The sequence below is a fragment of the Sminthopsis crassicaudata genome, chromosome 4 (genome assembly GCF_048593235.1).
Source record: "Sminthopsis crassicaudata isolate SCR6 chromosome 4, ASM4859323v1, whole genome shotgun sequence".
In the NCBI taxonomy this organism is placed as follows: domain Eukaryota; kingdom Metazoa; phylum Chordata; class Mammalia; order Dasyuromorphia; family Dasyuridae; genus Sminthopsis; species Sminthopsis crassicaudata.
In genome coordinates this window covers 151,001,412-151,026,786 of record NC_133620.1, presented here as the reverse complement: position 1 = coordinate 151,026,786, position 25,375 = coordinate 151,001,412, and the positions used below count along the sequence as shown (strand labels likewise).

The following is a 25,375-nucleotide window of genomic DNA, read 5'->3' as shown; positions in this document are numbered from 1 at the left end:
ACTCATTTTTTTTGCAATATTCACTTTATGGAGGTGGTCTAGAATTAAACCAGAAATATCCCTAAGGTATATATGTTTATAATAGGCTTATTTGTGTTGTTTTAGGTATAATTCCAATAATTGTGGCTCAATAAAGCATTATATATATATATATATAATTTTATATATATATATATATCAGTCTTACTAGTTACTATAGATGAAGACAGCTACCCCAATTCATGATGAACTTTTGCTGCTGCCTTGACTGGCACTCAATTTCTCTTATCTCCATATTTCTTTGTTTTATGGCCTTGAAAGTGGGACAAAATATGGTCTAGTGAAGAGAAGTCAATTTTTAGGATGAGAGGATAGGTAATAAGGTAGGAATTACCAGGTTATGTATGGATCATGAGGAAATCAGCTTGACTGGAGCAAAGGATACATGCTGTGGAAAAAGGGATGTTAAACTGATAAGGGGAAATGAGTTATTATGATTCAGAGCCTTGTATTTGCTTCAGATAGGGTTTTTTGTTTTTGTTTTTGTTGTTGTTGTTGTTGTTTGTTGTTGTTTTTGTTGTTGTTTTTTGTTGTTGTTGTCTTTCCTTTCACTAGTTTGCTGTCAGCTCTGACTCTTCAATGTGTTCTAATTCTCTAGGACATCTCTTCTAGGGCAAGTTAAGTTAAATCAACATGCATTTATTAAGTACTTGGGGTTTTAACTAAAGAGAGAGAGCTTACTATGAGTGAGATCCTTAGAGGCTATTTCACAAATGAGCATGGATTTTGTAGCATTTAACTCTGCTTCCCAGAAGCTTTTTTTTTTTTTTTCTAAGCATGCTTTTAGGCTTGTGGATATGATTTAGATGGTTGAGGTACCATAATCACTGTCCTGAAGGGAATTTAAAAGTTTAGTTGGAGAGATAAAACTGGCACAAATTAAATAGTAAAGATCTCTTTAACTGTTAAACCAGAAAATTGTAACAATCATGAGTTAAGGGAATGGAGAGATTAGTGTAGGAAGAAGTAGTCAAAAAAAGAAGGATTTGATTTGAGTGGGATAGTAGAATGAGTCAAGATATCTGGATTCTTGTTATTTCTATATGATTGTATCCCTCCAACAACTCTTTTCCTTTTCCTCTTCTGTTTCTTCTTTGGGTTTTCATATCACACTGGTCTTTCTTTTGTCAAATCATCCATGTCTCACCTTCTGCATCAAGATATACCAAATGATAGTCTCAATCCCTTTTTTTTCTCCATATTTCCTAGGTGAAATTATCAGTTTTCTGTGGGCTTAATTACCATGTCTATGCAGATGATTTGTAATCTATACTTTTAGTCTTTATCTCACTCCTGAACTCATTCTTTATCACCTATCTTTTGGATATTTTGAAATAGTTATCCCAAAGCTGCTCAAACCCTACATTTCCAAAGCTAAGTACATTATCTCTTACTAAATAAAAGGTTCTTCCAATTTCCCTATTTCTATTATGGATACCATCATTCTATTAGTTATCCATAATCTTAACCTCAGAGTCATCTCAATTTGTCCTTTTCTTTCACTCAAAAATGTCTCATCAATTCAATCTCCATAGTTTTTGTTTATACTTATCCTCTTTCCTCTTATATTTGTGTCACCCTAGTTCAAGTCTTCTTTATCTTATATTTGAACCCCTGCAAGAGCCTCCCATTTGTTGTCTTTGAATCCAACTTCCAAAAGCAGAGGATAGAATAAGAATAAATGGATGAAGGTTGCAAAGAGGTAAATTTAGTTTTGATATAAGGGAAATTTTCCAAAATGCTATAGGTTTTTAAAAGTAAAAAAGACTGCTTTATGAAATAGCAGGTTACCTAACAATAGATATTTTTGGAAGAGATTAAATGGCCATATATTGTATATTGTGGAAAATAATTTTCCCCAAATATGAGTTGCACCAGGTGGCATTTAAGGCCATACAATTCTGAGATTCTGTGATTGTCTGGCTTCAAATTTTAAATAATTATTTTTGCTAACTTCATGCTAGATGCTGGCATTTCTATGTTGGTCATAGGACCATTAGAATATTCATTTAAAACCCCTAATTTTGTAAATGAAGAAACCAAGTTCTAAGAGTGTTGTTGAAGGAATGTATTTTTAATTTTTTTCCTTGGGTTTCCTTGAACAAATTCCCAAGCACCCTGCCCTTCTTATGATTTTGGTTATAGTTATTATTTCTCTCAACTTACTTATGATGAAACTGAGACTTCAGGAGTTTAAGTAGCTTATCCACTGCCACATATCCAATAAATATAAAAGAGAGAACTTGAATCTATATCTTCTGACTAGAAATGCTTTGGGGCTATTTCTTGAGTTCTTGGTATTATGACAGTTGCCTAAGTTTTCATATGGTCTCTTCATAATATATCCATTTTTCTCATACCCTTTCATATGCCAATAGGCTGATAAAAAGCTCTATTTTCAGTAATGTGCCAAATTTGGGGCAGAGTACCTCTAAAGGTTCTCATTTTCATTTCACAACTAGGGCACAATATAGGGATGATAGTAGGAAATAATAGAATAACCATATCTATCTATCCATTTATATATAGTACTTTAAGGATTGCAAAGTACATTATATTTTTGTTAACTCATCTGATCCTCACAACCATCCCATGAGGATCTCTTTGATGAAAAAAACAGGATGAGAAAGATTTATTAACTTGTTCAGGATCCCAGTTTGTTAGTATCTAACTACAAGACAATTTAACTTGGGCCTTCCTGACTATCACATTTCTTGATATAAGGTATGGAATTCCATTGTTATCTAGCAAATTCAATTTGATCACCAAACTCATCTTGCTCCTACTGATATGCGATTGGTTCTATTTTTGGAAGATTGAGTATTTCTTCCATATTGGGAAATGAGCTATTTGTAATTGTGTCAACTATGTTTTGTTACTTTCATTGAACTAAACTGTTGATGGCATTTAAGTTATTCTATCATTGTGACTCATTGTTCAGGAACTGCTGCCCTAGTATAATCAAGGACACCAGCTGATGCACCATTCTCTCCTCAAGCCTTCTGCTGTATTGGCACTGCATGAGAGATTAATTCCTAGGTAGGCTTAAGTTTCTGGAAATAAAGACTCATAGAAGGCTAACAGCTGGTGGGAATTGGGAAAGCTCCCCCCCCTCCCCACCTCCCATGGGAAATGGCACCTAGCTGAACCTTGAAAGAAGGCAAGAAAGAAGGAAGGTGTACATTGTAATCATAGCATGAACAAAAGCACCAAGGCAGGCAAGAGATAGAATTTTGGGAGACAACTAACAGGCCAGTTTGGCTGGAATGTAGACTGCGCAAAAGAGAGTAATATAAAATGTCTGGAAAAGTAGAATGGAGACAAGACTGTGGAATGCTTTAAAAGTGACAGGTTGAGGAGTTCATGTATTATTCTGAAAGCAAAAGGGTAGTATGCAAGATATTTGAGCAGAGTTGATAGTCATGGAACCATATATTTAGAGCTGGAAGTGAGCTTAGAGCTTATTGTTTCAGAGGTTCTTACCAAATTTGAGTGTTTCATGGACTCCTGTGGAAGTCTGACACAGGCTATTCTCTTCTCAGACTAACATTTATAAATTTATAAAATAAAATAATCATTGCAAAGGTATGGAGATAGGAGATAAATGTTCTCTATGAAGAATAGCAAGACCAATTTTGTGGAACTCAGTGTAGTTAAAGGGGTATGATTTACAATAAAGTTGAGGATATGTGATGAAGAGATGTAAATGTTAAAGGAATTTCTATTGCATCATGGAGTCAATAGGAAGCCACTGGAATTTACTGGGTGCAACATGGGCAGAATTATGCTTTAGGAAAACCAATATGGTTTCTGAGGGAAGGATGAAATGGAAAAAAGACAGACTAGAGGTTAAAGAGACAGATTAGAACTCTATTGAAGTGGGGGCAGCTAGGTGGCGCAGTGGATAGAGCACCAGTCTTGAATTCAGGAGGACCAAATTCAGGAGTTCAAATCTGATCTCAGACACTTAACACTTCCTAGCTGTGTGATCCTGGGCAAGTCACTTAACCCCAGCCTCAAAAAAAAAAAAAAAAAAAAAAAAAGAACTCTATTGAAGTAATCCAGGTAAGATTTGACAAAGGCCTAAATTCTTGTGGTAACTGTGTAGATGGAGAAGAAGGAGATGCAACAAGAGATGTAGAAAAAATGACAAATTTTAGCAACTGATTGAATATGTGGGGTAAGTGAGAGTGAGGAATTGAAGACCATCTTCATTTTTCCAACTATCCATTAGACAGCATCATTTGGGATATCTACTAGGACCACATTATGAAAATATCCAAAACCAAATTTATCTTTTCTCAACAAGCTAGCTCTCCTTTCTGACTTTTTTTTTTTTCTGTCAACACTATTATCTCAGTCAGCCATACTTCAAAATGGAGTCTCATCTTTTAGGCTTCATCTCAACATCATGCCTATAGTTGGCAGTGCAACTGGGAATGTCTAGCTTAATTAGTATTGTGAATTTGGAAATCAATGGGCAGTTGGACTACATTTTGCTGCCATTTCCTTACCTCTTTATGTAAAAACTGTAGGTAGCTAGTTAATTTAGAAAAAAGAATGTTGCCCATTGCTAGTAGTCTGTTAGACTAACCAAAATTATTGAGCATTTTTAAAGATTCATTTGTTTGTGGAGAAAGATTCAGACACAAATAAGCCTCTGAAACTCAGGAAAGGTATGGCTACTTTATAAGGATTCCCCAGAAGAGTTTTCTGATGTAAAGGTGCCTCTGTCTTTTTTTTTTCTAGTGCCTTCCTATAATGCTAGTCCCTTCTCTCTAAGATTATATCCATTGAATCCTGTATATATCTTTCTGGTACATAATTATTTGCATGTTATCCACCCCAAGTAGGGAATGAATTCCTTGAGAACAATAAGTAATCAATCAATAAATAAATGTTAAAGATTTACTATATGCTAAGTGATTAGGAATAAAATGCAAAAAAAAAATTCTGTTCAAGGAAACAGAATTAAGTGACTTGCTCAGTCACACAGCTAGTAAGTATCTAAGGTCAGATTTGAACTCATAAAGATGAATCTTCCTGGTTTCACTGAACCACCTAGTTACCCTCTGGTACATAGTATGTAATAAATGCTTACTGACTTGACCTATGGAATTTCCTAGTGTGTTAATTCATGGAAAGGTGACCAAGTGTACTACCTTGAGTTTATAGACAGTCTATGGGTCTGAACTTCAAAAACTAGAGTTCACAAGCCCTTTTTAATAGCCATCTACAATTAACTCCTAGGACAGACATTTACTAAGATAGCATAATAAGAACAAGGATACAACCTTCTCTGCTATAAACCCGGAGCACAGTATCCCAGAAACATACACAGTATCATAGAGAATAGTTGGACCAGACTACTTTGATAATGAGGCACACACACAAAAACAACTCACACCTTGGATAATCCAAGTTTATGCTGTTTTTCTCTTCTCATTGTGATCTTATATGCTTTTCCTTAGCAGACTTATTTTTTTTTTCCCTAGGCATATCATTCAGTTGTGTTCCTTATGTGATCCCAAGAGTTCTACTCTTGGCTACCAGGAGTAATCTCAATCCCTCTCTCCTCTTCTCTGCTGCTAGAAGTCACATTCCTTTTCTACCTAACTCTCAAGGTCTGGGGGGTTTTAGGGTTTGGGGTTTTTTTTTTGTTTTTTTGTTTTTTTTTAAGGAAAATAGAGATATGATCAAGCAATCTCCAATTCTATTCTCCTTTACACTTTTAAAGGGTATTGGGATTCTTTGTGCTTCTTTTGACACATTAATCCCTTTCAGTGATTTCATCAACTAGGCTTAGAGACCTCTCCTTTCCTTCTTCTCTCCCTCTGCCTCTACAGTATAAAAGTTTATTTTTACATGCAAAATATATATTTATCTTGTTTCTGATAGTATTTCCCAATTCTTTGAATAGTCAAATTTATTTCTCCTCCCCTTCTGGGATAAATCTTATTTTATTTTCTTTGGTTTTAAAAAAATAGATTTTGTTAATCTTTAATTCTTTGACTCATCTGGAATTTATTGCACTGTATGATGTGGATCTGTGCCTAAGTTTGGAAAAATGTGTTCTAAGTTCCAAACAATAAACTTATAAACAAATTTTTGGGATATAGCCCAAGTTTGTTGATCAATATCAATAGAGAGATCTTTCTAGTCTGATTCTGCTTTTGATCCCTGTATACAAAGGCTCAATCAGTTAATATATGTCATCAATTTATGTTCTCAGCTATTTCCTTAGAAAGCCTCTGGTTTTGTTGAGTTTCCTTTTTAAAAAAAAATTTTGATTTTGCCTTCTTATTTTTTATAAGCTGTTTTTCTTTACAAAATATAATGTTTGTCCTAGATTTTTCTGTTTCCCTTGAAGACACTTGCTCTGAACATTTGGCAGGCTTGTCATCCTAATCAGGACAAACAGATCAGGTGGGGAAGCTTTCCTGCTTTGGGCCATGTAAGAGATAACTAAGCATTTTTTGGGGGGGAAAAGGAGGGATTTTTCTAGTGAGATTAATTTAGAAATGAAACCATTCTCTATATACTTGCAAAAGTATTAACAGAATGGGTTGAATTTTCTGAGCACAAGATATCAAGAAGTTTAATTTGTTATAATGAGAACAGTTCTACATTGCATCTGATGTCATGATGTCATGCAATCCCCTGCACAGAGCAGGAAAACAAGAGACAGTGGGACTTTGCTTAAGCACAAGCCTGAGGCTAGATAGTGAAAACAAATTGCCTAAAAAATGAAAACTAGTGAAATGATATTTACTTTTAAGTGAACTGTCAGTAGAAATTTCAAGGGAAGACAAAAAACCTAAATGTATTTGGATTTAACCCTTCAGATTTGAGTTTCAAGTAGTAGCAGAATTCACACCAGCTTTAAAGTACCAAACCCAGTTATAAATCCTCACTTTCTACTGCAGATTTATCATAATACAAGTCAAATCATGTCTCCTTTGTAAATCTCTTCTGGTAATGTAGAAAAATTGAGTTACATGGATATTACTCCTTCTCCTAGATAACACTTCATAGTCTATATGTTCTGACTATCCTTTTGGACACCGATTTTTCATTCATTTAATTCTTTTAATTTCTTTTAAGGTGCTTTTGAATTTTTTAACTCCAATCAAAAGAATAATTTTTAAAGAATAAAACAGTTGGGTCTTTTTCCTTCTTTTTTCTTAACTTGAAGATTTTGAATTTGAGGGTGTGCATTATTTCCAGCACAGAATCCACAGCTTAAGCTATTAATGAATTGCATGTTTATTAAAGATGATTTCCTTTCCTTTGAAATTATATTATAAAGGAGGTCCCAAAATAATTTGTGAGAAACATAAAAAATAACTCTAGTTTACAATATTCAAATATAACTATACTCTAATGATTTTTTTAGTTAGCCATTAAAAGACATTTTGTATTTTAATTTTAAAAATTGTTCCAACTTTCTCAAAAAGAAAAAAAAAAAACACCTTTATCTATTTAAATTAAAACTCATGCACTGGGAAAGATCAGTTATTTAAAAACATTCTCTCTTAATGTGTGTCTTCTTGCTAATGTTTGCTCTAGTCTCCTCCTGAAAAAAAAAAAAAATTCCCAGTCGTAAGTGGTATTTCTCCTTTTCAGAAATGTGCAGCACATGCAATGTTGCAGTGGGATTTTTATCTCTCTCTCCTTTGCTCAGAAGAGAGGTGAAAACCCTAGTGGATTCAAGTATCTTCTTGATAGGCTCAGACTCTCTTAATCAGCCTGTAATGGAGCTAATGGCTGTTTGTCATCCTTGGAGATATAAATTTCCTGGCGATGTCTACTGCAGACAGTGCATGAAGTATGCTCTGTGTGCCAGCAAGGGCTGATGATCAGGGGAAGGGCAGGGTACTCCATTAGAGGAGGAGAAGAGCAGAAGCTGCCGGTGTACAGAACTCTGCTTTTCTACTACTGAGACATGGATAATGCTGGTAGGTGAAACAAATATTAATTTTTCAGTGCTACTGAGTTCATTTGCATTCTGCGGCATTTCCTGTAGCAGGTTTGCCTATTCATGCTTTTTTCCCCTCTTTTTGTTCTGCACTTAAAATGTCCTGGAAGCTGATTTTTTTTCTTGAGCAAAATGTAGCATGTACTCCTCTGTATATAACTAATCTGTTTCCCTTGAAGTTTGGGAAATGTAAATATAAATAAATTATAATTCAAAAATACCCTTCAAAGACTTAAGTGCTGTTATTGTTAGATTGTAAGAAGTGTGGACTTTGATCCTTTTGTACTCTGAACATAAGGCAAAAAAAAGCATTTAGTTAACTAAAAAACTATCGTGGACAGATGGCAAAAGATGGATATGGAGTTAATGGGCAGAAAAAAAATCAAAGGAACAGCATATTATGCACAGTTTATTAGCATGTCTTTATCTTACATGAAAAGGAAAACACTTGCCATCTAATGCATTTGTCTTAAAGCCAGAGTATAATATAGAAAAGGATAGGATCATTTTCTGCTTGCCATTTTAATTTCAGAGGGCATACATTCAAGGGAAACTATGCATCTGTTCTCATTGATACATTTGTTAGAGCCAAACTGACAAATATTTCATACTTAATGCTCAAAGAACTTACTGTTCTAATTTTTAAAAAAATGTTTAGTATCAATGTACTTTTGGTAAACCTTATTACACTCACCATTCTACTGCACATGGAACTTACCCAGGTCCAGGTCTCTCCCCATAGTGCTACTTTCCATTCCCCGGCTAGCCAGCGGCACTGAATTGAAACAGTGGATTCTTTGCCTCCTGAGCATTCCTTGTTTGAGTAGTGGTTTTGAAGTGATAACCCACAGTATCTTGAAAGACAGTAATTTCTTTTAATATTGGGAAGCATTTTCAAGAACAATTTTACAACCTCGGCTTGCACTTTTTTTCAGTAAAAGCATCTTTGTTTATGAAATGTAGTGTTTCTCATCCACAACATAAGCAGTGTGATGAAGTGGAGATTTTTGAAAATCTGGTGTCTTGATTTCTGCTATTAAGTTCTGTATCTAGAATAATGCATATTCTGTGGCTAAATCTTACCTTTGACATTGTATCCATAAGCTTTTCTTTCTTTCAATTTTGCACAATACATTGAAATAGTATGAAATTGAAGATGGAAATTTAAGGGCTATGAAATAATGCAGAGAGAACAGAAGGGGGGAGGGAAGATGTTTGTATTTAGGAAGGGGTCAGGCTGATTTATACATATAGACCCCTTTTGGGACGATCAAAAATATATCCTAGGGATTTGAAACATAAGCTTTTAGGGATGCTATTCCATAACAAGACACAGTTTCAAGATCAACCAAGAGATTTCCCTTATTATAGAAATAAAGGCTGTACAGGTAAGAGGAAAAGAACAACACTGAATCACAAATTCAGCTTTGTTTTAAACTCTGCCATTCACAATTAATTATACTGAAAATTTGCAAAGCTATCACTTGAATTAAAGTAAATGGCTTTCTTAATGACTCATATATTTATTTTAAAGGCCATTTAAGAAAGAGGTAAAGAGAGGCTAAGAAAAAAAAATCATAGTAACAGCTTTTTCCTGTATTGTTTCCTGTCAACTTAAAAGAGGCCCCTGACTTATGTCCTTTGCTAACTCAGTAATATATTGGCAAGGACTGTAGTTATGTGTTGACCATATTTCTCACAAGTTCAGTAATACTTGCAGAGAATACCTTTTGGAAATACTAATTTTGGTACTATTTTGAAGTTTGTAAATTTGTCAAATAGGCAAACTTACCGTTGAACTGAAAAATTAGTTTCAAAATACAGCTTTCAAGTATTTTAAACATACTTCCTCATATTGGGAAATGACTTTTTAGTTGCTACATGTAATAATTCTATACTCCATTTTCTAAAAGAATTTTTTGATGATACAAGCAGTTCACTAAGAACACATACAACTTTTCATAAAAACATTATATTTGCTATCATGTAGTTAGCATTATGAACTTAAATAGCCAAGCATAATATAAAAATAACCCCAACAGAATAAACAGAACTATTTATCTTGGAGTTTCTCAAATTCAATTTAAATAATATGATACTAAATATTTCCTTAAATGTTTGTGTAGCTTGGACTACCACCCTTTACCTCCTCTACGTTGTCTATATAAATTATTTATTTTCTTTGAAATTTGGAAATTAAGGGGGCAGCCAGGTGGTACAGTGGTTAGAGCACCAGCCCTGAAGTCAGAAGGACCTGAGTTCAAATTTGGCCTCAGACACTTAGCACGTCCTGGCTGTGTGACCCTGGGCAAGTCACTTAACCCCAATTGCCTTGAAAGAAAGAAAGAAAGAAAGAAAGAAAGAAAGAAAGAAAGAAAGAAAGAAAGAAAGAAAGAAAGAAAGAAAGAAAGAAAGAAAGAAAGAAAGAAAGAAAGAAAGAAAGAAAGAAAGAAAGAAAGAAAGAAAGAAAGAAAGAAAGAAAGAAAGAAAAAAAGAAAGAAAGAAAGAAAGGAAGGAAGAAAGAAAGAAAGGAAGAAAGAAAGAAAGAAAGAAAGAAAGAAAGAAAGAAAGAAAGAAAGAAAGAAAGAAAGAAAGAAAGAAAGAAAGAAAGAAAGAAAGAAAGAAAGAAAGAAAGAAAGAGAAAGAAAGAAAGAAAGAAAGAAAGAGAAAGAAAGAAAGAAAGAAAGAAAAAGAAATTTGGAAATTAAACATAAAAATATGTAATTTTTTAAATACCCTTTCAAAAACTTGGATGTTTTTATAGTTGGACCTAGGAACTTGTTTCGGCATAACTTTTTAGAGTTTACTAATCCAGCAGCTGAATTTAACCATTGAGGACAAGGACTAACAATTTCGTCATTAATATTATTTAATCAGGCCTTCTGCTGAATAGATTTTCCATGTCAGAGTTTGGATAATTGTTAGGGAGAGGCTAATAATTGCTACACATGAGCAGAATGAATCTCTCTAATTTATTCAAACTGAGTTGAATACTCCTTCAAAATTCTTTATTGGACAAAAATTGTTTTTTTTGTGTGTGTGTGGCCTCCATTGGTGGTGAAGTGGGAGAAGATCAGCTATATGTGATGTTTGCTGGTTCAACATTTGAATGTGCGATTAAACAATTATGCTGTTGTAAACGAGTCCATCTTCTAGTTAGGCAGCATAGAGCTGGCATTCCTACCATCCCTGAGAATGAGCTATTCTTTCACTATAATTGCTGGCTTATGTATTTCTTTAAAAGCTTTTCCTGGAACAATAATAAAATATTAATCAAATAATATGTGTATAGTATGTCAAAGCAGTTTAAGCAATATTTGAATTTTTTGGGAGCAGTCATATGACTATATCTGTATGAGATTTTAATGATTCAAATAGAGGATAGCCTTTTTTACAAAACATAACCAAGAATGCTTAGTGGAAATCTCCAGAACTAACCTTCCAACAGAAAATTATATTGCTGGTTAACTTTCATACCTTTCTCTCATCAAGGGGTGATAATAACAAATCTAGAGGCAACATATATAAGTATTATCTTTGACATTGTAGTAATCTAAACACCTTTGCAATGAATTGTAATTCCTTACTCTATATCCCAAAGGACTGATAAAGATCAAAAGTTCTGTATATTTAATGGAATGATGATTATTTGGCTAAGAAAAAGGTACTGTAATAAGAAATACTTGATGTAAGTTTAAAAATGGCAGGATGGTTAAAGTCACTCATTTTAGAGGGAAGAAATGATAGAGTTTATAGAGCCTCCCCTTCCCTTTAAAATCAATCCAATTGATTTAATGATAGTAGTTATTTGGTTCCTAGTGATCCTCACCCAGAGCACAAATGATTGCAGAGCTACTTGACATGCAAGCAGTGAGCAAGGTACAGAAGAACACCTTACATGAAGGGCCACAGTCCCCTGATGCCATTACTATATTAGCTCTTACAGCGCTAAAGCAAGCCCAATTAATTAAATACTATTACATCATGCCTGATCTTTTTACCCTCCGGGAAACATCTCATGCTAGGTGGCCTCTATTACCACTGTACTTGTCATACTAAATCAACCAGTATTTATTAAGAGTCTGTGCCAGGCACTGTGCTAAGTGCTGGGGATACAAAGAAAGGGGAAAAAATAAAATAAAATAAAATAAAATACACACGCACATAAAACAAGCATACAAACATCAAATCCAGGCCTTGTTTTAAAGGAGCTTACCTTCTAATGGGAGAGACAAACAAAAGCTATATGCAGAATAAATTGGGAATAATCAGCAAAAAGGAGGCATAATATAGGGGAAGCTGGAAAAAGCTTTTTGCAAAAGTTGAAATTTTAGCTGAAATTTGAAAGAAGCCAGGGGATGATGTGCAAAGAAATAACTCCAACCATAGGGAGCATCCAGTAGAAAAGCCTCTGCAGATGATATTCTATGCATAGAAGTCATTGGATCACAGAGTACAGGGAGCTGAGGTGTAAGGAAAAAAAGAAATTTTTTCATTAGGAGAGTATTAGCATTAATTTAATAGGAAGCCACTGAAATTTATTGACTAGAGAGGGTGAAGAGATTACATAGTTAGACCTGTCCTTTAGGAAAATCGACTTGTCAGCTGCATAGAAGATGGAATGTTGTGGGGAGAGACTTGGGGCAGAGAAACCAAACAGCAGGCATTTGCAATAGTCCAAGAATGAGGTGTTGAGAGCCTGTCGCAGGGATGTGGAAGCTTTAGAGGAGAAAAAGGCAAATACAAGACTGTTATTAATTAAAAAAAAAAAAAAAAAAAAAAAAGTAGGACAGAACTTGATAACCAATTGGATATTGGAAAGGGTAGAGTGAGAGAGAAAAAAAAAAAAAAAAAAAGGTTTTGTTGTGAATTTGGGTGATTGACTGGGAGGATAGTGGTCTCCTTAACAGTAATGGGAAAATTAGGAAGAATTAAAATCTGGGGGAGGTGGAAAGATAATTAATTTTTGTTTTGTTTGGGGGATTTTTTTTTAAGGCAAAGTAACTTCAACTCTTTCATAAGTTGAGGTCTCACAAATGATTAATTACCATTACTAAAGATTTTCTTACCATAAGGATTGGAGCTTAAAATTCTAATTATGTGATGGCTAAAAAAAAAGAGAGATTTTTTTCATTAGGGGAATATTAGCATTAGTTTAATCCAGAAAATGAATGTAATTTAGAGCTATTATCATCCAACATGTTGGAATTTCTTCAAATATTAAGTAATGGTCTGTGTTTTATTCTTTTTTTTTTTTTCATTTCTTACAGTGGAGAGACATATACATAGAGAGTTTCATTAAAATCAATCAGAACTGAGTTCAAGTTTTGCCTCTGATCCATATTGGCTATATGATCCTAAGCAAGTCACCCAATCTCTTAATGCCTCAGACTCATTTGTCTTCTTTAAAGTCTTAATTATAGAGTTATTGTAGTAATGCAGTGGCAGAGGGGGTTACCTCCCAGGAATTTGATATAATAATGAAATCACAAGTCTAGACCAAAAAAAAAAAAAAAAAAAAAAAGACCTTCATAGTAGCTCACATTATATTATGTATAGTAGATTTCGATACTATTTCATGAGTGAATGTGTTTCCCTTATTATTGAAAGTGTTGCATTTTTCTTACTCTCTATAATGCTTTATATAAAATGCCAATTTTATAATTGAATATTTTATCAAATAAAAACTTCCTTAAGAATTTATTTAAAACATTAATAATTCATATAGTTTACAAGGATCCTTTAAAAGAGAATATCCTACTTATAAAATGTAGGGACTAAAGAAAAAATTAAAACTTGGTAAGTAATGAGGGGGAAATGAGATATATCTAAGATTATTTTTTCAAAGCTCTTGTTTTGTGAAATCAGTTATAAATTTTTAAAATGAAACTTCCCAAAGGAATGATCAAGCTCTTAAAGGGGTCTGAGGTTATGTAGGACACCTTTTATTTTACAGATAAGGAAATTGAGTCCAAGAGAAGTGAAATAATTTGCCCATGGTCACACAGAAAGCCATTGGTAGAGCTATGACTAAAAGTAGGTCTGCCGATATTTAGTTCACTGTTCTTTCATTAAAACACCAAATTAGCACCGTGAGGAATCTAAATTTCCACCATCATTTTGTTTCCCTTTTTGTTGTAAGACATTGACAGGATCTGGAAGAATTACCTTGCTTTTCATGTCTAAACAGATTCATTCATTTAGGTGTGGACAACAGCCTAGCAAGATGGATCAGTAAAATTGACTGTTTGGACTACCTTATTTACTTGTGGCATGAGGAAGTTTCCAGCTGTCATGATTCATTGATGTACCATTTCATGGGTTACTGGCCCATGCATTATTCCTTTTACATTCTTATTTATCTAGTAACAAGACTTGTCTCAAGCCTGGCTCCCTCCTGCAAACAGGCTCATACAAATCAGTCAATATTTAGACTATGGGAAAGTAGGAATAGAATTTCTATTTCTGGAGTTTTTGTTTTATTTGAAGAAGGAGAAGAGAATGTTTTAACCAATGTGTTCTCAGACTTGGGCTGAAAGACCCCTAAAATTGTGCCTTCTCCAGCTCTCCATTAATCCCAGGGTGATTTAAATTTGTCATACATATGCATGGTATAGGAAGGATGGTCTTCTGGAAATAGGGTGAAAAGAGCTACTGAAAAACCCATAAGGAGGCTGGAAGAGGAGAAGAATCAATTAATACCCTCCCTGTCTGCTTCCTCATATGTCTTGTCACTCTAACTTCTTACTATCTCCTTTGCTAACTTACAACCTGTGCAATCTTGGAGAAATCAGTTGGCCTCTTTGGACCTCAGTTTACCTATCTGTAAATTGAGGGAGCTAGATCAAATGATGTCTCTGAACGTTTTAATGAGATCTTCTGATTCTTTTATTTTCTCTTGCCTTTTTTTTTTCATTTTTATATTCTTCCTCACACCCTCAAAATTTTATGGCCTTTCCAAGGCTATTTCCTGAGCATGAAGAAAATACTCTTTTATGGACGAGCCACTTCTCGTGTGTTATCATGTTAAGTCACTATCTGCTGCCAAGTAATTGAAGTTGAAAGTTTATTTGAATTGTTCATGTCCTGCATTTCTCTTCTCTCTTCTTCTAGTTTTGAACCTTTCTACCATTTCTGTTACTCATTAGTATCACCATCACAACAGGCAAAGGAGAAGGAACTCAAGTCAGCAAGTGCCTTAGAAGCAAGAACCACATCTTATTTATCTTCTCATCTCCTGAATAGATTATTGTGTATGTAAGACACATCCAAGTATTATTTTATTTGCTGAACTCTATTTCTCCCCACTTTCTTTTTAAATCATTGGTTAAAAAGGGATGAAGAGGAGGGTAGGTAAGAAGGTAAGGATGCATTAATAAATAGATGTAAAGTAAAAACAAAAGACATCAATAAAAATAAGATAATCTTTTAAATCTGATAAATGAGAGAACTAAAATAAATGACCTCCAAGGTCTCTTCCAGCTTTAAATCTATGATCTTATGAATGTTTCATTTTTCTTTTTTTTTTTTCATTTTATATGTTTATGCTATATGCTTCCCTGACCTACTATGGTCTTTTGTAGAGTATATGTGCTTAATAAATGATTATTAAATTAATAAATTTATTAGGTCAGTCATTTAATTAATCAAAGTAATTCTAGACAAAGTAGAGATTAGAAAAGAGGTTAAAACTAGTGCCTAAAGGAAATTTGTCATCTATTTATTAGAATAGACTACTGACAAAATATATATTTGAGAGTATTTCATCATTTATTAAATGTGGAATAAAGCAAGCTAATTTTATATAGTGTAAAGCAGGCACTGTGAGCATAGATAAAAGGACAATGCAAAGGTATTTCTCCATCTTCATAATTTAATTAGTTCAATGCAGATTTTCAAAAAAGAAAAATCACATAGGAAGTATCAGTGTTATAGAGATTTTAACAGACTCATAAACAGTGTTCTGTTTTTAGCAGAAGAAACATCATGCTTGGATGATAAAGAAATGATTGTAGTAATAGAATTTTTAAAAATTTTCCAACCAATTACAAAATTCTGCAAGGCAAAGTCCTTTCTGAAGTATATTAACTACCTTTTAAAATCTGTTGTGACCACATATTGCTATAAAAAAGTACAATAAAATAAAATAAAAATATTTGAAAGATGGAGTTATTTTAGGACCATTGATATAAAATTTGGAAGAAATTCTTTTAAAGCATAATGGAATAAGTTTTGAAATTTAATGGGGGATCACTTTAATGGAACATGAAGGAAATTTGTTCTTGCTTTTTCTGTCTGCCTTCCTCAAAAGAGACTGTTAGTAGTTATTCATTATTAGAAAGAAGGAAGATATAAAAGATTAACCTGGGATCAAGAATGACAGTTCTTTTGTCTCATTTTTGTTGTACCTGGTCACAAATAGGTCTTTCACAGCCTGTGCTATAATAAGCTGTGTTCCACATACCTTTTTCCTGACCTAAGTTTTATATTATTAAGTCTTACAATATTCCTCTGAAAATATGCTGTGCAACAAGTTTTATTTAAACATTGACAAAAATATTGAGAGAAGTATACTTATAAAGAAAGCAGATTTTCCTATTGTTTGGGATATTTTAAAAATCCTTGCAGCATTTTCCTTATGTCACTCAAATAGATATTAATAACTCTGTTAAGACCCTCAATAGGGGGCATTTTAAAATTCTTTACTTTTTTAAACCATTTATACATTTCTAATATATATAAAATGTAGATTCTATTGTCACTGACATCTATAGCCTAAACTAATATTTCCAATATGTATTCAAGTGCTACCTTCCAAGTGCTTTCTAATTTCTTATAGAACCTAAACCTTTTGGGATAATTAACCATATTATAGTTTCATCTACAGCTGAATTGTTAAATCACTCACTTTTCTTTCCTCCTATCTGCCCAGTAAGAGAGGTAGCATGGTAGAGTTGAAAAAGATCTATCATAGGAGTCAGGTAGAAACCAAGTTGAAATCTTGATTTGGATACATGCTGTTTGTGTGATCCTTACTTCTTAATACCTGGCAGGCAAGTTTGTAAGACTAGAAATATCAGAGTAGGTTCCAATTTGCAGTGGTAATAGGAGTTTCTTTGAGGGAGTTTCTGTGCAAATGAAATCACAGAATCACAGAAAATAAGAAGAAAGAGGAAAAGAACAAGACAATGATATGAAGAATAATGATGGCAATGATTTCCTGGAAATGCTAATAGGCTACATTATTCATACCTTTTTTCCAAGCTGCATATTATTATTGTTATTACTGCTGTTGTTATTACATTAAGTGTTTTATTATTTATTAATTACTAACCGGTAGCTTCATAACTACCTTGTACAAAGATATATAGGATCTCATAGGCTTCTTTTGGAGGTAAAAAAAAATGTATTGATATAGTTTTAGTTGTAAGTATTGTTGTTGGGGTTCAGTTTTTTTTTTTTTTTTTTTTTTTTTTTGCTGAGGCAATTGGGGTTAAGTGACTTGCGGGGGGAGAGGGAGAGTCACACAGAGAAGAAGGGTTAAGTGTCTGAGAACAGATTCGAACTCAGGCCCTCCTGACTTCAGGGCTAGTTCTCTATCCATTGAGCTACCTAGCTGTATATTGTTGTATTTTAAAAATTATATTATTAAAATTTTGTTTTGTTCTTGTTGATACTTTTACTTTTTATATCACATTTATTTTTGAATAGCCCCTCTTTTTCCTTCCCATTATTGGCAAGTCATCTCTTTTTTCAAAGATTAAAAAAGAAAGAAGTCAGGGAAAGGGTTCAGCAAAACAATCAACACCTCAGCTGTGTCTAACAGTATATGCATCATTCTATACCTGTAGTCCCCCCCCCCCCATCTGCAACAAAAGGGCAGAGGTACATTTTCTCAACATTTTTCCAAGGCCAATTTTAGTCATTATAATTACATAGTGGCCCATTTTGTTCAAAGCTCTCTTTAATTCCCTGTAAGATATCTTCACTTCAGTTTTCCACCGTCACCTCAAATTCAACTTGTTTCAAATGAATATTTTCATTTTTTTACCAAATTCATTTCCCCTCTAAAATTCTCTATTTTTGTCACTGACACCACTCTGCAGTTAGAGTTTTGAAACCTTGGAGCTACTTTGACACTCCAATCTTTTTTATCCCCTAGATGCAATCTGTCACTAAGTTCTGTCAAGTCTTAGTGATTTAAACTCTCTCTCTTAGATTTTTTTTCCTTTTTTTCTCCCTTCCCACTTCTGCATAAACTACCTGCTCCTCTCTTGGCCAATCCTGTTTGGCATCTCCTGTTGAATAATTGAAGTAGACTCTTGACTTGTATCCCTTATAATCATCTTGGGTGTCATTGACAACTTGATTTTCTAAAAGACTTCTTTGGTATTCTTCTCCATATCCTTGCTCCATGTCTTCTTCAGTGCTTATGGAATAAAAGTCCAATGTCTTCAGCCTAACATTCAGTGTCCTCAAAATCTGATCCTACCTTACTTGACACTATAACAATAATAATAACTCTTTTACATTTACGTGTCACATTTACAACAACCCAATGAGATAAGGAAGCTCAGCATTATCAACTGTTTAACAATTAGACAATTTTAGTTCTAAGAGGACTAAGTTAAGTTTTAGAGCTGGGATTTCACATGCTCTTTCTACTACTAAATGCTGCCTCATTATTCCCTAACATAAAACTTTTGCCTTAAAAAGTTAATCTTCTCATGGCCTTATACATACACTATAATCATTCCCATCTGATATTTTCCCACCATTTTGAATGTATTTTTTCTAACTATGCCCTGTCCCATTTTCTAGGCTCTAAAACATAAAGTGGTATGAAGTTAAAAGGAAACTGAATATCAGTCAAGTCCTTAGCAACAGGAATCAAGGCAAACATTTTCACCTAAATTAGTAAGAAAATGATAAAAGAGGCTTGAATGAATAACAATTACAGATGTTGTACATAAGGCTATTCATAATTCCTGGTAATGATGGGGACTGGTCCCTAGGTGACTCTATATGTAAATATAATCAGCATGGTCCAGCAGTATTGGTGGACCCCAAAACTAAGGTAGCCCAGCTGCATTGAGAAAGGCATAACTGCCCACCAGATTGTTGACTGTTTAGACTGCAGTGTTGTTTTCAGTTCTGGATGCCACATTAAGAAAGATATTGATCAACTGGAGAATATCCAGAAAAAAGCAATCAGAATAGTGAAAGATCTGGAGTTCATACCAACTGGGAGAATTGAATATTGTTAGCTGGTAGAAAAGAATGCTCAAAAGGGTGGATATGAAAGCACTTTTCAAATAAGTGAAAGCATATCATGTAGAAAATAGATCAGGCTTCTACTATTTGGTAAAGAGGGAAGAAAAAAAAATCAATGAACAGAATTTTATCAAAGACAAATTTATGCTTGATTTCAGAAAAAAAATCAAAACTTTCTAGCAATTAGTTATTCAAAAATAATGAGATTCCTATCACTTGATGTCTTCCCCCAATTCTTTTAAGCAGCTCCAAGTCTTCAAGGAAGATCTGAGTTTAATTCTGGCCTCGGAAGCTTACTAGCTGTGTGACCCTGGGCAAGTCACTTAACCCTGTTTGCCTCAGTTTCTTTATCTATAAAATGAACTTGAGAAAGAAATGGCAAACCACTCCCGTATCCTTACCAAGAAAATCCTAATAGGGTCACAAAGACTCAGGCATAACTTAAACAACTGAATAACAACAAAAGACTGGATTTCACTTATGATGTACTTTCTATGTGTTCTTTGAAATTTTTGATTCCATGACTTGTAGATTTTTTTAGGAATGCTTGTCAGGCTGAGAGTAGAAAAACAACTGGTAAGACTCATTGCAGCATCTTGAATATGCTAAGTAATTAATAAATGCTTGTTGAATTGAATTCCCTCAAAAGGACAAAGAGTCTAAGATGAGAGCTGAATGGTTGAATTTTTTTTTAAGTGGCTGACCACCAAACTAAAAAGAAGCAATTAAAGAAGCAGTAGAGAGCTCTTGGCCTGGAAGAAATGATAGGGTCAGTGAGGGTGAAGAGAACTGAAAATCATAGTTGTCTGAGCCTATTTAGTATAAAGTCAAATAAATAATGTTTCATTACTCAGTAGCCCCTGAGGCAGCCACTGTATTACAACACAATGTGATAACTGATGAGAAGCAGTGATGACATAGTATGCAGAATGCCAGTTTTGGGTTCAGCAAGACCTGGGTTAAGACCTGTTTCTGATCCATCATAGTTATATAACCTTAGACTGCTCACTGCCACAGGCAAATTTCTAAAATTATAAGTTATAGAAGAGTTGCAGACTTTCATTGATAGAAGAAGTTTCCACATAGGTTACTTCCTCACACTAATGAAACTCTGAGACTAGACACCCCCCCAAAAAAAAGATGATTGATGTTCAAATAACATGGACTTTAATTCATCTAGAAAAAGTTAAATGTTCCATAGTATAAATTGTTAAGAATGCAGATAACTATAATACATTTCACAAAGATTTACATGCAATGTGCTGGAAAGAAAATTTTAATTTACTATTCAAAGAGATAGCCTTCAGCAATCAGAAAAAAAATTATTCATGAGAAACATCTTTCCTGATGATGTTATACAAATGAGGTGCCATCACAATACTGTGGAGAAAAATAAGGACAATGGAGTTGTGCTTTGAGTTATTGGACATGGTTTCATACTTTGGTTCACAAAGAAAATGAAATAAATGCAACTTTTTCCTCCTGAAAGAAATCCCTGCAAATACATATATTTTATCCCTTTTTAAAATTTATTCTTTAATAATAGCTTTTCATTTTCACAATACATGCAAAGATAGTTTTCAACATTTGCCTTTGCAAAACCTTGTATTCCAAATTTTTCTCCCTCCCTTTCCTCCAACTCCCCTCCCCTAGACAGCAAGTAATATTGGATTACTAGGTGACTCAGTGGATAGTGTTGGACTTGAAGTCAGGAAGACCTGAATATGAATCTTGTCTCAAATGTGTCTCTGAGGAAATCCTTTTTCAGCTTCCTCAGTAAAGTTGAAATGATAATGTCATTTATTTCACAATTCACAGTTATTAGGGTCAAATGAATGACTGAAATTCATGAAAAGTCCTTTGCAAACCTTAAAGCACTATTTAAAGGAACTTTTATTATCTTAGAATTGTGCTTGACTTTTTTCTGTGGAAAACTCAACTGAATTGCCATTTGACATGAGTAGCTTTTCATGGCTTGGCTCCTAGGGACCTAGATACTCAACTAAGGTACATTTCAAATATTATCCATATGTAATTAAGTTATAATAAAAAAAAAACACAGCTCTGGGGTTTAAAAAAAAAAGTAAGCAACAACATTTAAGGCAGCACTCAATGACAGAGTGCCTGGTACATTGAGAGTGCTTAATAAATGCTTATTGACCTGTTGTCTTGAATTTCTTCATGAAAGTTTCATCATGTGTGCAAAACCAGAATTCAAAATCCCGTAATATTTACATAATTCATAGAACTGTGAAAAATAAGCAATGTTTATAAATATTTTGAAGATGAAAGGAGTGTTATTTGGATGCATCCATTATTCTGAAAACACAAGAATATTAAAAAGTATTCTAGAAAGAATACTACTGCATTCAAACCCTATTTTGTTGAGTTCTGTTCTGTTCTACAGATATCCCAAAATGATCTGCAAGTTTTTACTAGGAGCATTATGAACAATTTCTTTAGAATTGCTGGGCCAAAGTACATACTGGTTATTATAAAAAAGGGCTTTGTTTATAGAAAGTTAAGTCTGTGATACAGACCAACACAAGCCAGGAAATTCCAAAGTTAAAAGTTGGTGCTTGGTTCTGACCAGTTCTCCTGGACTCCCATAAAGTTTGGACTGAATTATAATATCAGCTTTGGTTTTTACCTGCCTGTTTTTTTTCCCTAATGGGTGTCACAACTTTAATGTACTTTGTAAACATTTTTTGTTTTATTTCCTTAATTTTTCAAAGTAGACCACACCAGTGATGACTGTGGAATGTGTATGTCTTGAAAAAAAGAAATGGTTTCATCCACTGAGACTTATTCTGTAAATATTATTCTACATTTGTAAAACTAAAATTATGTTAAAATTTTGTAGGAAAAAAAGACTTTCTAAAACCCATTCATTATCTGTATCATTTCTTTCTCTTTTTAGAGGTCAATGTTGATAGTTTTTCATTTCTTTTTTCTTTTTGAGGCTTAGCTTAATCTTCATCTTCTAAATAAAGCCTATCTGGAATCTCCCAGATTCTAGATCCTTTTCCCCCAAATAATTTTGCAAGTAGAAGGTGTGATGGCACATTCTTGTAATCCCAGCTACTGGGGAGGGGCTGGCATAAATCTCCTGAGTTAGGGAGTTCTAAACTGTACTAGGCTATGCTGATTGGGTGCTGGTATTCAGTTCAGAATTGATGTGATAAATTTGAGGGAATAGGGGGATTGTCTAAGGAAAGATGAATTAGTTCAGGTCAGAAACAAAGCAAGTCAAAGCTCCCAACCTGATCAGTAGTGATCAACACCTCCAGCCTAAGCAAGATATGAAGGCCCTTTCCAAATAATAATGATAGTAATAATAATAATGGTGGTACAATAGGTAGAATGCCAGACCTGGAATCTGGAAGATATCTTTCTGAGTTTATATCTGGCTTTAGTCACTTACTAATTATCTAATTCTGGAAAAGGTGTTCAACCCTGTTTGCCTCAGTTTCTGATCTGTCAAATGAATTAGAAAAGTAAATTAAAACCATTCCAGTATCTTTGTCAAGAAAATCCTAAATGGAGTCACAGTCAGACATGACTGTACAACAACAAATTTATTTTGCTTATACCTGTGTAGTTACATCTTGTCTTCTCTGGCTAAATTTAAGTCCTTCAAGTACAGGGACTATTTCTTTTTTGTCTTTGTATCAGCACTGGCACAATGCCAGTCAGTCAATAAACATTTATTAGGTGTCTACTATGTGCCAAGCACTGTACCAAGTTCTGAGGATACAAATAAGAAAAAGAAAGAGAATCTTTCTCCTTAGGGAATTTATAATGCTCTAGGAGAAGGCAATATGCAAAAGAAACCTGAAGAGGGGGAGGAGATGGTAGAGAGAAGGTGTAGAGAACAGGATTACAGTGAAGTCCAGTCCAAGAAGTTCATCTGGTAGGATGGTAGAACTATTCCATGAGCCTTCTTTAAATGGAAAATTTGGAAGGAATTCTTTATTTCTCCCTCTAGTTTTCTAATCAGAGGGGCAGAGGATACTGAAGAAAGGTGAGTATGAAAGTGGATGCATTTTCATCAATGATGAGTTTAGTGATGAAGAGCTTTTCTGGGAGCATGATGATATTATGCAGTTTGTGAGAAATGGGAAATTGGCTAGTCTGTGAGCCCTCTTTAAATGGAGGCTTTAGCACATAATAGGTGATTAATATATATTAATTGATTGGTAGATGCCAATTATAGATGAATAATATCAGAATATGAGATCTGTGAGGACCCTCAGAAATCCTTTGTTTACTCTTTTCATTTTTCATATAAGGGAATTTTTCTCATTACCACAGGCTCCCTTAAACATATTTGTAATAATTATTTTTATCTTTCATTGGATTCATTGCAGTATGTTTGTATAAAGATTACCATGTGTGAAAAATCTTTTAAAACTCAAGATAAATTAGCAAAGTATGCTGTCAGTATCTTTTTAAGACCCCTTTCATTTTAATGTAATTTAGAACTTTTTTCTTAATCCTATTCTTTATCTGTTAGCTCAATGTATTATGACTTTGGACAAGTCATTTAACAACTCTGGTCCTCAGTTTTCTTATCTGTAAAATGAAGAGCTTGAATTAAATTATCTATAAGATCTCATCCATATAACCTGCAGGAGAATTTTCAAACTTCTTAACTTTGGATATAAGCCTTTTGTCTTTTCATCTTTTTCCCCTGTCTTTTCATGTAATTTTCCTTTACATTTCCTTAGATTCTTACTAGAGAAACTCTAAGCCCCATGAAGGCAAAGACTGTTATTCAGAGTATCCCCAAAGGCTGAGTAAAGTTTTAAGCTTTAACTTTAAAAAATTGTATTCAGGCTTTTAGAATACCTTGCCTTTTTGTCTTTGTATCTCTGGCACAATGCATGGCATCTACAACATGTGCATGATTTGTTAATTGGCTGATTTTTACATTTAATTTCAATCATTGTGGTAATCTGTTCATTGCCAATGGCATTCCATCTCCAGCCTCCATTCTTTTGTGGAAAATGGCCTAATATCTAGAGTGTGTGTCCTCCTCATGTTTGTCTTATAAAATCTCTTACTTCCTTCATATAAAAGCTCATAACCCACTTAACACAAGATATTTGCTGATACCACTAGCTGAATTCTCTTCCTCCTCTCTTTCTTCTTTCTTGTCATCCTCTCCTTCTTCCTTTTCCTCCTCCTCCTCCTTCTTCCTTCTTTCTTTTTCTCCCTCAAAGAGCTTATACACATGTGTTGTTGTTCAGCAGTTTCATTCATGTCTGACTGTGACCCTATTTGGGGTTTTTGTGGCAAAGATACAGAAGTGGTTTGCTACTTCCTTTTCCAGTTCATTTTAGAAATAAGGAAACTGAGGCAAACAGGTTTAAGTAACTTGCCTATGATTAAGTAACATAGCTAAGTATGTGAGGCTAGATTGCAAATCAGGAAGATGAGTCTTCCTGATTCCAGGCCCTGCACTATTTCTATTGTACTACCTAGCTGTCCCTCTTTACATATGAGACAAACAATATATTTTCATTGAATTAGGAGAAAGATTGAATGGGTCACTTTTGAAATTTAAAGATTTACTGCTCCAATTTATGTAAAACACTTAACAGAAAAGTTTTAGGATTATTGTTAGGCTTAATTATCAATTATTAATCGGCTTGATAATGAAAACTCATCTTTTAATTTTCACTAGAAAATTCTTTCCCATAGGAGTTTAATAATTTTCCTTAACACTTATGTTTTTTGGAAACAAAATCTGTGGAATTTGGTGATAGGAACATAAGAACATGTAATTCACAATACATTGTTGCTTATTTTAAAATAAGTTCTCTTTATGCCTTATTTATAGTACAATCATTTCCATGTAAACATCACCTTCCACTGACAATGAACTTTCTCATATGGCAAAGAAAAACAATAATAAATATTACAGTGTTTCTAAGAAAATAGTTTCTCAAAGTTTAGTTTATTTTTCTTCTTTTTATTTATTTTACTGTAGTTATATATGTCATTCTTAGTTCTGTCTACTTCACTCTGCATATGTTCATAGAAATTTTCTTATATTTCTTGGATTTTTCATCTTTATCA

General features: G+C 33.8%; 1 protein-coding gene across 4 annotated transcripts in view; it reads left to right on the top strand.

The window, feature by feature from the left end:
- PHACTR2 (phosphatase and actin regulator 2) overlaps positions 1 to 25,375 on the top strand; it is a 326,455-nt gene that overhangs the window by 77,695 nt on the left and 223,385 nt on the right. The window contains exon 1 of one of the 4 annotated variants that reach the window (XM_074309634.1): positions 7,876 to 7,997. The exons of the other annotated variants lie outside the window; for them this stretch is intronic. Within the exon in view, the coding sequence (XP_074165735.1) occupies positions 7,985 to 7,997 (13 nt within the window). The 5' untranslated portion in view covers positions 7,876 to 7,984. Of the gene's footprint in view, positions 1 to 7,875; positions 7,998 to 25,375 lie in introns of those variants that run through there. 4 annotated transcript variants of the gene reach the window in all.